The 12,071-nt window shown below is 54.1% G+C and overlaps 1 protein-coding gene across 1 annotated transcript in view; it reads right to left on the minus strand.

Moving 5' to 3' along the window:
- Window positions 1-1,696: 1,696 nt before the first annotated feature.
- LOC147092001 (uncharacterized) overlaps window positions 1,697-12,071 on the minus strand; it is a 160,203-nt gene continuing 149,828 nt past the window's right edge. The window contains 2 exon segments of the mRNA XM_085976658.1: window positions 1,697-2,761; window positions 2,763-2,867. Coding sequence (XP_085832784.1) covers window positions 1,858-2,761; window positions 2,763-2,867 — 1,009 coding nt within the window. The 3' untranslated portion in view covers window positions 1,697-1,857.

Here is a 12,071-nt window from a genome sequence, read left to right on the forward strand (position 1 = left end):
ACGGCCTGACCTTGGTCATCTTGTCAATCTTACAAACTGTTTTTGGATAGCAAGCTGGTCACAAAACAGAAAACAGAGACTGGAGGTTGGGAGTAGCTACTCAGACTGGCAAAAGGTGGGAAGTGGTGTTCCACAGGGATCGGTGCTGGGATCACTGTTGTTCATAAACGATTTGGACTCGGGAATCAGAAGTACAATTTTAAAGTTTGTCGATAACACCAAATTGGGAGGTAGAGTTAATACTGAGGAAGACAAAATGCAAGAAGACATTAATAAATTTCAGAATGGGCGTGTAATTGGCAAATGAATTTCACTATAGATCAGTGTGAGGGGGTGTGTTAATGAATTTCACTATAGGTCAATGTGAGGAGGTGTGTTAATGAATTTCACTATAGACCAGGGTGAGGTGGTGTTAATGAATGTCACTATAGATCAGTGTGAAGTGGTGTTAATGAATTTCACTATAGCTCAGGGTGAGGTGGTGTGTTAATTAATTTCACTATAGATCAGTGTGAGGTGGTGTGTTAATGAATTTCACTATAGATCAGTGAGGTGTTGTGTTAATGAATTTCACTATAGATCAGTGTGAGGTGGTGTGTTAATGAATTTCACTGTAGGTCAGTGTGAGGTGGTGTGTATTGTTGGGAAGAATAAGGAGGCCACTCACTACTTGGACAAGGGGGTGAAATTGGGTTGCTTTGTGCCTCCCGCGATATTCAGCGGGAGGTTAGTGGCGGTGGTAGCCGCTAGCGCCCCGCGGAACTGCACCGCCGGCAATGACCTCATCACCACGCGCAGCACCCCGGCAACCGCTGACCTATCGCTGGCCGATATGTCCGACAGGGTCAGGGGTCGTTTCTACAGCTGCGGCGACGCCACTTAAAGTGCTGGTGTCGGGTGGCAACTTTTTATTTTGGCTGACTGCCAGCACCTGCCCCCTTCCCCTTTCTTCTTCGGGGTGTCGGCCGCGATCGCACAGCCCGGCGCTCTTCTTGATCTGACACCTCGCTCCCTGGTGGTCCAGCAGGGCCCCAGTGTGCACAGTGCTAGGCTCCTCCCCGTTAATCAGGGAGGGAGGTCTGCTATGACGCGGTGCTATGTGCCGACGGGCGTGGCGCTGTTACACGAAGTGTCGTGAAATTCACTGGTAGCGCCTCAAGAGGGAGGGGAGCGCTTCCAGTAGCCTCCGGTGCTACCACTGAATTTAATGCACAGGGGCGCTAACATTTTCGGGGGGCTAAAATTAGCCCCGGTGACGTTAGTGACCCAAAGGGGGTGCCACCGAATTTCCCCCGAAGAGTCTAAATGGGCTGGAGGAGCAGAGGGATCCAGGGATACAGATACACAAATCACTAAAAGTAGCGACACATGTTAATAAGGCCATTAAAAAAAGCACTGGGGTACATTCCTAAAGGAGCCTTCTGTTCCGTGCCTAGGAGCTCTGAACCATGGCAGAGAGTGGCTGGGACACATTTCTCACACGCCTCGAGATTAACCCTCATGGGGACTTTGCTGTCAGTGAAGAGAGAGAAGAAAGACCAAAGCGCCGTTTGCCCCTCTCAGTGTGGCCCTGAAGGACTGTGTCCAGGCTGGAGTTCTGTTCCCGTCATATGATCCTCCCCCAGATTGTACTTTGAGCTCCAGCCAGGTGATGCTAAACACTCAGGTGGGAAAGACAAAAATCTACAACAATGTGTTTAAAAGAAAGTTGATTTATTGAACATAATATCCAGAATATTAAACTCCAGCCCAGTTCCCAGAGTTATTATCAGCAGAAACAATCCCCAATGTCAGAATGAACATGGTTCAGTCCTGGATGTAATTAACAGCAGCAACAGCAGAATCCACCCCCTGCAGTCACTTGTGAACTCGCTGGTGTTTCAGCAGGTTGGATGACTGAGTGAATGCCTTCCCACACACGGAGCAGGTGAATGGCCTCTCCCCAGTGTGAGTGCGCTGGTGTACAAGGAGGTCAGATGATCGCCTGAACCCAGTCCCACAGTGAGAGCACCTGAAAGGTCTCTCGTCAGTGTGAACTCGCTGGTGTCTCAGCAGGTGGGATGACTCAGTGAATCCCTTCCCACACTCAGAGCAGGTGAATGGCCTCTCCCCAGTGTGAACGCGCTGGTGTCTCAGCAGGTTGGATGACTGAGTGAATCCCTTCCCACACACGGAGCAGGTGAACGGCCTCTCCCCAGTGTGAGTGCGCTGGTGTATAGTGAGCTCAGATGACTGCCTGAACCCAGTCCCGCAGTGAGAGCACCTGAGCGGTCTCTCGTCAGTGTGAACACGTTGATGGCATGTCAGTTCCCAGGAACTTTTATAGCACTTCCCACAGTCCGAGCATTTAAAAGGTCTCTCGTCAGTGTGAACCCGTTGGTGTGTCAGCAGGTTGGATGACTGAGTGAATCCCTTCCCACACACGGAGCAGGTGAATTGCCTCTCCCCAGTGTGAACTCGCTGGTGTCTCAGTAGGGTGGCTGACTGAGTGAATCCCTTCCCACACACAGGGCAGGTGAACGGTCTCTCCCCAGTGTGAGTGTGCTGGTGTGTCTGAAGGTCAGATGACCGAGTGAATTCCTTCCCACACTCAGAGCAGGTGAACGGTCTCTTGCCAGTGTGAACTCGCTGGTGTCTCAGTAGGGTGGCTGACTGAGTGAATCCCTTCCCACACACAGCGCAGGTGAACGGCCTCTCCCCGGTGTGAACTCGCTGGTGTCCCAGTAGGGTGCCTGACTGAGTGAATCCCTTCCCACACTCAGCAGGTGAATGGCCTCTCCCCGGTGTGAATGCGCTTGTGTCTCGATAGGCCAGAGGGTTGGCTGAAGCCTCGTCCACACACAGAACACGTGTACGGTTTCTCCCCGCTGTGAACGGTGCTTTTTGCTTCCATGTTCAGAGGCCGTTGATATTCAGATCTGATGAGTCGAGTGACTCTGTCATATCTTGAAGTGATGTTTGGTTTGAGTTTCCAGTCTGCAAATCGTCCCCTTCCAGTGCCCTGTAAAATTAATTTAAAACAGGGAGCGTGAGAGACAACCCACAAGAAAACAAAGGCAGGTTGTGAAATTGAGCTCAATGAATCTGGTCAATTGTGAGGCTGGCACTAAAAAAAAGTGACCATGAAAGCTGCCGGATTGTCATAAAAACCCAACTGGTTCACTAATGTCCTTCAGGGAAGGGAATCTGCCACCTGGTCTGGGCCTACACACAACTCTGGCCTCTATGGGAGGAGAGAGAGAGAGAGAGAAGTGGGAGGGGGCGAAGGAAAGGAGCTTTATACATCTGCAATTCGACCAGAACTTTGACAGAACCTCCCAAACCCGCAACCTCCACCACCTAGAAGGACAAGGGCAGAAGGTGCATGGGAGCACCATCACCTCCAAGTTCCCCTCCAAGTCACACATCATCCTGACTTAGACATATTCATCATTACTGGGTCAAAATCCTGGAACTCCTTACCAAACAACATTGTGGGAGTACCTTCACCACACGGACTGCAGCGGTTCAAGGCGGCGACTCACCACCCCCTTCTCAATCGGCAACTGGGGATGGCAATATTTGCTGCTCTTGCGAGTGACACCCACATTGCAAGAATGAATTAAAACAAATCTGTATATGTAAAATGGATTAAAAGCCTGTACAGAAATACTTCTTCCTAAAACAATACTCTTTTACATTGTGCGGACAGTGTCTGTGTAACAACCTAATCTCCCCCAAAATCCAGCTCCCTTGACAGTCTCACATTGGAAATTGTTGGGTCCTCCTGGGCTCAGAAGTACTGGGGGTTAAACCCAGCAGCTTCTCCACAATCACCACTCCAGCTCAAACTGAAGCAACAAAAAGACCTACACAGGCGGCCAGGGACCTACCTTCCATCAGCCTGCAATAAATCTCTTCCCGACAGCTGCTGACTAATGGTGGCCGCAGCACCCACAATTCCCTGCGCCCCAGAAACCACTCTATCCAACGCACTGATTTACCCGCTGAGAGTGCGCATGCTCCCCGGGGCCGCGGGCCATTCTGGGAGCCTGGCTCCTGTTCTTTTTCCTGAGTCGGACTCAGTGGAACCGGCTGAAGAAACCGGGAAGCGGCGGCTCGGATGGGGGAGGCGCTGCACCCTGGGTTTCCTGGTGCCGGGGCCCTGGCTGCACGTCCGCCAGGCCCGGCTGCTCTGATTCTGATTGAGTTTTTTGATGAGGTAACAGAGAGGGTTGATTGATGAGGGGAATGCGGTTGACCTGGTGTACATGGATTTCCAAAAGGCGTTCGACAAGTGCCACATAATAGGCTTGCCAGCAAAGTTGAAGGCCATGGAATAAAAGGGACAGTGGCAGCATGGATACGAAATTGGCAAAGTGACAGAAAACAGAGAGTAGTGGTGAACGGTTGTTTTTCAGACTGGAGGAAGGTATACAGTGGTGTTCCCCAGGGGTCGGTACTAGGACCACTGCTTTTCTTGATATATATTAGTGATTTAGACTTGGGTGTACAGGGCAGTTTCAAAATATGCAGATGACACAAAACTTGGAAGTATAGTGAACAGTGAGGAGGATAGTGATAGACTTCAAGAGGACATAGACAGGCTGGTGGAATGGGCGGACACATGGGAGATGAAATTTAACACAGAAAAGTGCGAAGTGATACATTTTGGTAGGAAGAATGAGGAGAGGCAATATAAACTAAAGGGTATAAGTCTAAAGTGGGTGCATGAGCAGAGAGACCTGGGGGTATGTGTGCACAAATCATTGAAGGTGGCAGGGCAGGTTGAGCAAGTGGTTAAAAAAGCATACGGGATCCTGAGCTTAATAAATAGAGGCATAGAGTCCAAAAGCAAGGAGGTTATGATGAACCTTTATAAAACACTGGTTCGGCCTCAACTGGAGTTTTGTTTCCAATTCTGGGCCCCGCACTTTATGAAGGATGTGAAGGCCTCAGAGAGGGTGCAGAAAAGATTTACAAGAATGGTTCCAGGGATGAGGGACTTCAGTTACGTGGATAGACTGGAGCAGCTGAGGTTGTTCTCCTTAGAGCAGAGAAGGTAGAGAGGAGATTTGATAGAGGTGTTCAAAATCACGAGGGGTCAGGAGAGAGTAGATAGAGAGAAACTGTTTGGTGGAAGGGTCGAGAACCGGAGGACACAGATTTAAGGTGATTGGCAGAAGAACCAAAGGCGACACGAGGAAAAACTTTTTTACGCAGCGAGTGGTTAGGATCTGGAATGCACTGCCTGAGAGGGAGGTGGAGGCAGATTCAATCACCGCTTTCAAAAGGGAATTGGATAAGTGCCCGAAGTAAAGAAATTTGCAGGGTTACGGGGAAAGGGCGGGGAGTGGGACTAGCTGAAGTGATCTTGCAGAGAGCCGGCACGGGCTCGACGGGCCGAATGGCCTCCTTCTGTGCTGTAACCATTCTATGATTCTATAAAATATTAGAAAGTTTGTTCCACAGAAGCACGAGGTTTATCTGCTTTTATTGATGAATCTAAAAAGTCTCCATTAAAACCTGAGCCAGTGTGTTGTGGGCCAAAGAGCCTTGTGTCCAATGAGGGGAATAAAGGCCCACAGCCTCCCCTGGCCCCGGGCCCTGAACAAGGGACTGGAGAAACTCGCTGCCCTGCGGATCAGACAATCAGCTGGCGCTAGTCCCGCCCCTCGGGCTCCTCGATTGGTTGGAGGACCCGCCCCGCTCGCTCCCTATTGGTCGGAAGCTCCCGTCAATCAGGCCCTGGGCTGGGTCACGTGTCCCCGATATCACGTGCTCCGTCCAACTGACGCCGCTCAGTCCGGGACCTCGCGGACTCTCAGGTTTTCCATTTCTCTTTATTCTCTCCCGATCCACCCCTCCCCCCCCACCCCGCGCGATTCTCCACCCAATCGGAGTGGAGAAAGCTCACTTTGCGTCACCGATCGCGACTCTGGACCCGACACCAAGGCCTTTCCCCGGAATGGCCCACGCCGACTCCATCCGGCAGGATCTGAGTGCGCAGGCGCAGCTCCAAGTGTGGGAGGGTGTTTGGTGTCCTCTGGGCATGCGCGGTTGTTGCCCTTGGTGACCGGGAGGGGTCGCTGTGCCCGACTCTGTCCAAACCGTCGCTCCCTGTGCGCATGCGCGGACCATCGTCTGTCAATCAACCATCAGCCAGAAGAGGTCGCTGGAGAGACCAGTGAAGAAAGACTTGCATTTCTATAGCGCCTTTCACCACCACCGAACGTCCCAAAGTGCTTTACAGCCAATGAAGTACTTTTGAAGTGTAGTCACTGTTGTAATGTAGGAAATGCGGCAGTCAAATAGCGCACAGCAAGCTCCCACAAACAGCAATGTGATAATGACCAGGTAACCTATCTTTTTGTTAACTCTGTTTCTCTCTCTACGGATGCTGCCTGGCCTGCTGAGTGTTTCCAGCATTTCCTGTTGTTATTTCAGATTTCCAGCATCCGCAGTATTTTGCTATTATCCTTTTGTTACATTTATTGAGGGATAAACATTGGCTAGGACACCGGGGATATTTCCCCTGCTCTTTCCCACATTACAACAGTGACTACACCTCAAAAGTACTTCATTGGCTGTAAAGCACTTCAAGACGTCTGCTGGTCATGAAAGCACTATATAAATGCAAGTCTTTCTTTCTCAAAATAGTGTCATGGGATCTTTTACATCCACCTGAGAGAGCAGACAGGGCCTCAGTTTAATGTCTCATCCGAAAGACGCCACCTCTGACAGTGCCTCAGTACTGCACTGGAGTGTCAGACTGAATTTTTGTGCTCAAGTCTCTGGAGTGGGACTTGAACCCACAACCTTATGCCTCAGAGGCAAGAGTGCTACCATAGAGTCATAGATTTATACAGCACAGAAAGGGGCCCTTCGGCCCATCGTGTCCGCGCCGGCCATCAAGCCCTGCCTATTCTAATCCCATTTTCCAGCACTTGGTCCGTAGCCTTGTATGCTATGGCGTTTCAAGTGCTCATCTAAATGCTTCTTGAATGTTGTGAGGATTTAATGCCTCTACCACCCTTTCAGGCAGTGAGTTCCAGATTCCAACCACCCTCTGGGTGAAAAAGCTTTTCCTCAAATCTCCTCTAAACCTCCTGCCCCTTACCTTGAAACTATGCCCCCTGGTTATTGACCCCTCTACTAAGGGGAGAAGTTCCTTTCTATCTACCCTATCTATGCCCCTCATAATTTGTACACCTCAATCAGGTCCCCCCTCAGCCTTTTCTGCTCTAAGGAAAACAACCCCAGCCTGTCCAGTCTCTCTTCATAGCTGAAGCGCTCCAGCCCAGGTAACACCCTGGTGAATCTCCTCTGCACCCTCTCCAATGCAATCACATCCTTCCTATAGTGTGGCAACCAGAACTGCACACAGTATTCCAGCTGTGGCCTAACTAGCGTTTTGTACAGCTCCATCATAACCTTCCTGCTCTTGCCTTCATTAGCCAAGGCATAGAATATAAGTATCCCATATGCCTTCTTAACCACCTTATCCAGCTGTCCTGCTGCCCTCAGGGATCTATGTACATGCACACCAAGGTCCCTCTGATCCTCTGTCCTTCCTAGGGTTCTACCATTCATTGTGTATTCCCTTGTTAGTCCTCCCAAAATGCATCACCTCACACTTTTCAGGGATAAATTCCATTTGCCACTGCGCTGCCCATCTAACCAACCCGTCTATATTCTCCTGTAGCCTGAGGCTTCCCTCCTCGCTATTTACCACTCCACCAATTTTCGTGTCATCTGCGAACTTACTGATCATACCTCCTACATTCATATCTAAATCATTAATGTACACTACAAACAGCAAAGGACCCAGACCCTGTGGTACACCACTGGACACAGGCTTCCAGTCACAAAAACAACCTTCGACCATCACCCTCTGCCTCCTGCCACGAAGCCAATTTAGGATCCAATGTGCCAAATTGCCCTGGATCCCATGGGCTCTTACCTGCTTGACCAGTCTCCCATGTGGGACTTTGTCAAAAGCCTTACTGAAGTCCATGTAGACAACATCAACTGGACTGCCCTCATCCACACACCTAGTCACCCCCATCGAAAAATTCAATCAAATTGGTTAGACATGATCTCCCCCTGACAAAGCCATGCTGACTATCCTTGATTAATCCTTGCCTCTCCAAGTGGAGACTAATTCTGTACCTCAGAATTTTTTCCAATAATTTCCCTACCACTGATGTTTGGCTCACTGGCCTGTAATTCCCTGGTTGATCCCTACTACTACCCTTCTTGAATAATGGTGCTACATTAGCTATTCTCCAGTCCTCTGGCACCTCCCCTGTGGCCAGAGAGGTTCTGAAAATTTGTGTCAGAGCCCCTGCAATCTCCTCCCTTGCCTCACACAGCAGGCTGGGATACATCTCGTCTGGGCCTGGGAGTTTATCCACTTTTAAGCCCGCTAAAACCACTAGTACCTCCTCCCTCTCAATACTAATTTGTTCAAGTATATCACAATCCCCCTGCCTGATTTATATGCCTGCATCGTCCTTCTCCATAGTGAACACAGTTGCAAAATATTAATTTAAAACCTCACCTACATCTTCTGGCTCTACACACAGATTGCCACTTTGGTCCCTAATGGGCTCTACTCTTTCCCTGGTTATCCTCTTGCCCTTAATATACAAATAAAACACCTTGGGATTTTCCTTTATTTTGCCCGCCAGTGTTTTTTCATGACCCTTCTTCGTTCACCTAATTTCTTTTTTAAGAACCCCCCTGCACTTTCTATACTCCTCTAGGGCTTCCACTATTTTTAGTCCTTTGTATCTGCCAAAAGCCTTCCTTTTTTTCCTAATCCATTTTTGTATATCCCTTGACATCCAGGGTTCCCTGGGCTTGTTTGTCCCACCCTTGACCTTTACGGGAACATGTTGGCATTGTACTCTCTCTATTTCCTTTCTGAAAGACTCCGACTGCTCTGATGTGGATTTTCCTACAAGTAGCTGATCCCAGTCCACTTTGGCCAGATCCTGCCTTATCATATTAAAATCGGCCTTACCCAATTTAGAACCTTTATTTCTGGTCCATCTTTGTCCTTTTCCATAACTACCTTAAATCTCACCGAATTATGGTCACTGTCACCAAAATGCTCTCCTACTAACGCTTCTACCACTTGCCCTGCTACATTCCCTCGAATTAGGTCCAGTACCGCCCCCTCTCTTGTAGGACTTTCCACATGTTGGCTGAAAAAGCTCTCCTGGATGCACTTTAAGAATTCCACACCCTCTAAGCCTTTCACACTCTGACTATCCCAGTTAATATTGGGGAAGTTGAAATCCCCAACAATTATTACCCTATTATTTCTACACTTCTGAGATTTGCCTACATATCTGTTCCTCTATCTCCCCGTTACTGTTTGGGGGCTTATAGTACAATCCCAGCAAAGTGCTTGCCCCCTTTTTGGTTTTAAGTTCTACCCATATGGCCTCATTAGAGGAACCTGCTAAGGTATCATCCCTCCTTACAGCAATAATTGACTCTTTGATTAATATTACTAACATGATTTTTGGTCAACTCTTGGAGTATTCCCATTTAATAATTCTCCGGGAGAAGGAGTCGCTTCACTTGCACTGGTTCCTGTGGCCTGATCACCTTCCCCAGGAGCAGGGCCTTGACCCTGACTTTGTTCGCTTGAACCGGTTCCTGCGGCCTGAGCACCTTCCCCAAGAGCAGGGCCTTGATTCTGGGGGTGTTTTAATGCAACGCTTGGTTTACTTGAGAAGAGCCCCATCAGGGCGAGCGTGGGAGGGTCGGGGGGCGAGCACGGGAGGGCCGGGGGCGAGCGCGGGAGGGCCGGGGGCGAGCGCGGGAGGGCCGGGGGCGAGCGCGGGAGGGTCGGGGGGGAGCGCGGGAGGGTCGGGGGGAGAGCGCAGGAGGGTCGGGGGGCGAGCGCGGGAGGGTCGGGGGGCGAGCGCGGGAGGGTCGGGGGGCGAGCGCGGGAGGGTCGGGGGGCGAGCGCGGGAGGGTCGGGGGGCGAGCGCGGGAGGGTCGGGGGGCGAGCGCGGGAGGGTCGGGGGGGAGCGCGGGAGGGTCGGGGGGCGAGCGCGGGAGGGTCGGGGGGCGAGCGCGGGAGGGTCGGGGGGGGAGCGAGAGAGGGTCGGGGGGCGAGCGCGGGAGGGTCGGGGGGAGAGCGCGGGAGGGTCGGGGGGCGAGCGCGGGAGGGTCGGGGGGCGAGCGCGGGAGGGTCGGGGGGGAGCGCGGGAGGGTCGGGGGAGAGCGCGGGAGGGTCGGGGGGCGAGCGCGGGAGGGTCGGGGGGCGAGCGCGGGAGGGTCGGGGGGGGAGCGAGAGAGGGTCGGGGGGCGAGCGCGGGAGGGTCGGGGGGCGAGCGCGGGAGGGTCGGGGGGCGAGCGCGGGAGGGTCGGGGGGCGAGCGCGGGAGGGTCGGGGGGCGAGCGCGGGAGGGTCGGGGGGCGAGCGCGGGAGGGTCGGGGGGGAGCGCGGGAGGGTCGGGGGGCGAGCGCGGGAGGGTCGGGGGGCGAGCGCGGGAGGGTCGGGGGGGGAGCAAGAGAGGGTCGGGGGGCGAGCGCGGGAGGGTCGGGGGGAGAGCGCGGGAGGGTCGGGGGGCGAGCGCGGGAGGGTCGGGGGGCGAGCGCGGGAGGGTCGGGGGGGAGCGCGGGAGGGTCGGGGGAGAGCGCGGGAGGGTCGGGGGGCGAGCGCGGGAGGGTCGGGGGGCGAGCGCGGGAGGGTCGGGGGGGGAGCGAGAGAGGGTCGGGGGGCGAGCGCGGGAGGGTCGGGGGGCGAGCGCGGGAGGGTCGGGGGGCGAGCGCGGGAGGGTCGGGGGGCGAGCGCGGGAGGGTCGGGGGCGAGCGCGGGAGGGTCGGGGGGCGAGCGCGGGAGGGTCGGGGGGCGAGCGCGGGAGGGTCGGGGGGCGAGCGCGGGAGGGTCGGGGGGCGAGCGCGGGAGGGTCGGGGGGCGAGCGCGGGAGGGTCGGGGGGCGAGCGCGGGAGGGTCGGGGGGCGAGCGCGGGAGGGTCGGGGGGCGAGCGCGGGAGGGTCGGGGGGCGAGCGCGGGAGGGTCGGGGGGCGAGCGCGGGAGGGTCGGGGGGCGAGCGCGGGAGGGTCGGGGGGCGAGCGCGGGAGGGTCGGGGGCGAGCGCGGGAGGGTCGGGGGGCGAGCGCGGGAGGGTCGGGGGGGAGCGCGGGAGGGTCGGGGGGCGAGCGCGGGAGGGCCGGGGGAGAGCGCGGGAGGGTCAGGGGGAGAGCGCGGGAGGGTCAGGGGGAGAGCGCGGGAGGGTCAGGGGGAGAGCGCGGGAGGGTCAGGGGGAGAGCGCGGGAGGGTCGGGGGCGAGCGCGGGAGGGTCGGGGGGGCGAGCGCGGGAGGGTTGGGGGGCGAGCGCGGGAGCGTCCATCTCCAGGACCAGTGTCTATCTGAATCAATGAGACTCTCTCAGAACATTTTCCCCAGTCCATCTCCAGGACCAGTGTGTATCTGAGTCAATGGGAATCTCTGACCTTTCTCCCCAGTCCATCTCCAGGACCAGTGTGTATCTGAGTCAATGGGAATCTCTGACCTTTCTCCCCAGTCCATCTCCAGGACCAGTGTGTATCGGAGTCAATGGGGCTCTCTCTGACCTTTCTCCCCAGTGCATCTCCATGACCAGTGTGTATCTGAGTCAATGGGACTCTCTCTGACCTTTCTCCCCAGTCCATCTCCAGGACCAGTGTGTATCTGAGTCAATGGGACTCTCTCTGACCTTTCTCCCCAGTCCATCTCCAGGACCAGTGTGTATCTGAGTCAATGAGACTCTCTCTGACCTTTCTCCCCAGTCCATCTCCAGGACCAGTGTCTATCTGGGTCAATGGGACTCTCTCTGACCTTTCTCCCCAGTCCATCTCCAGGACCAGTGTGTATCTGAGTCAATGGAACTTTCTGTTACCTTGCTCCTCAGTCGATCTCTGGAAGCTCTTTGAATCGGAAGGGTTCTCTCCGGTTGGTGCTCACAATCCTGTGCTGGTTCACCTGCTGTCGTTCCTCAGTCTACAATCCCTGTTTACTTCGAGCTGAGCACCTTCCTCAATCACACCATCATTCACCGGGAGATCTAATTGTGGCAAAGCAGAAAAT

Source organism: Somniosus microcephalus, unplaced genomic scaffold (genome assembly GCF_052327205.1).
Source record: "Somniosus microcephalus isolate GS21.2 unplaced genomic scaffold, FLI_Smic_1.0 unresolved_chr3, whole genome shotgun sequence".
Taxonomy (NCBI): Eukaryota; Metazoa; Chordata; class Chondrichthyes; order Squaliformes; family Somniosidae; genus Somniosus; species Somniosus microcephalus.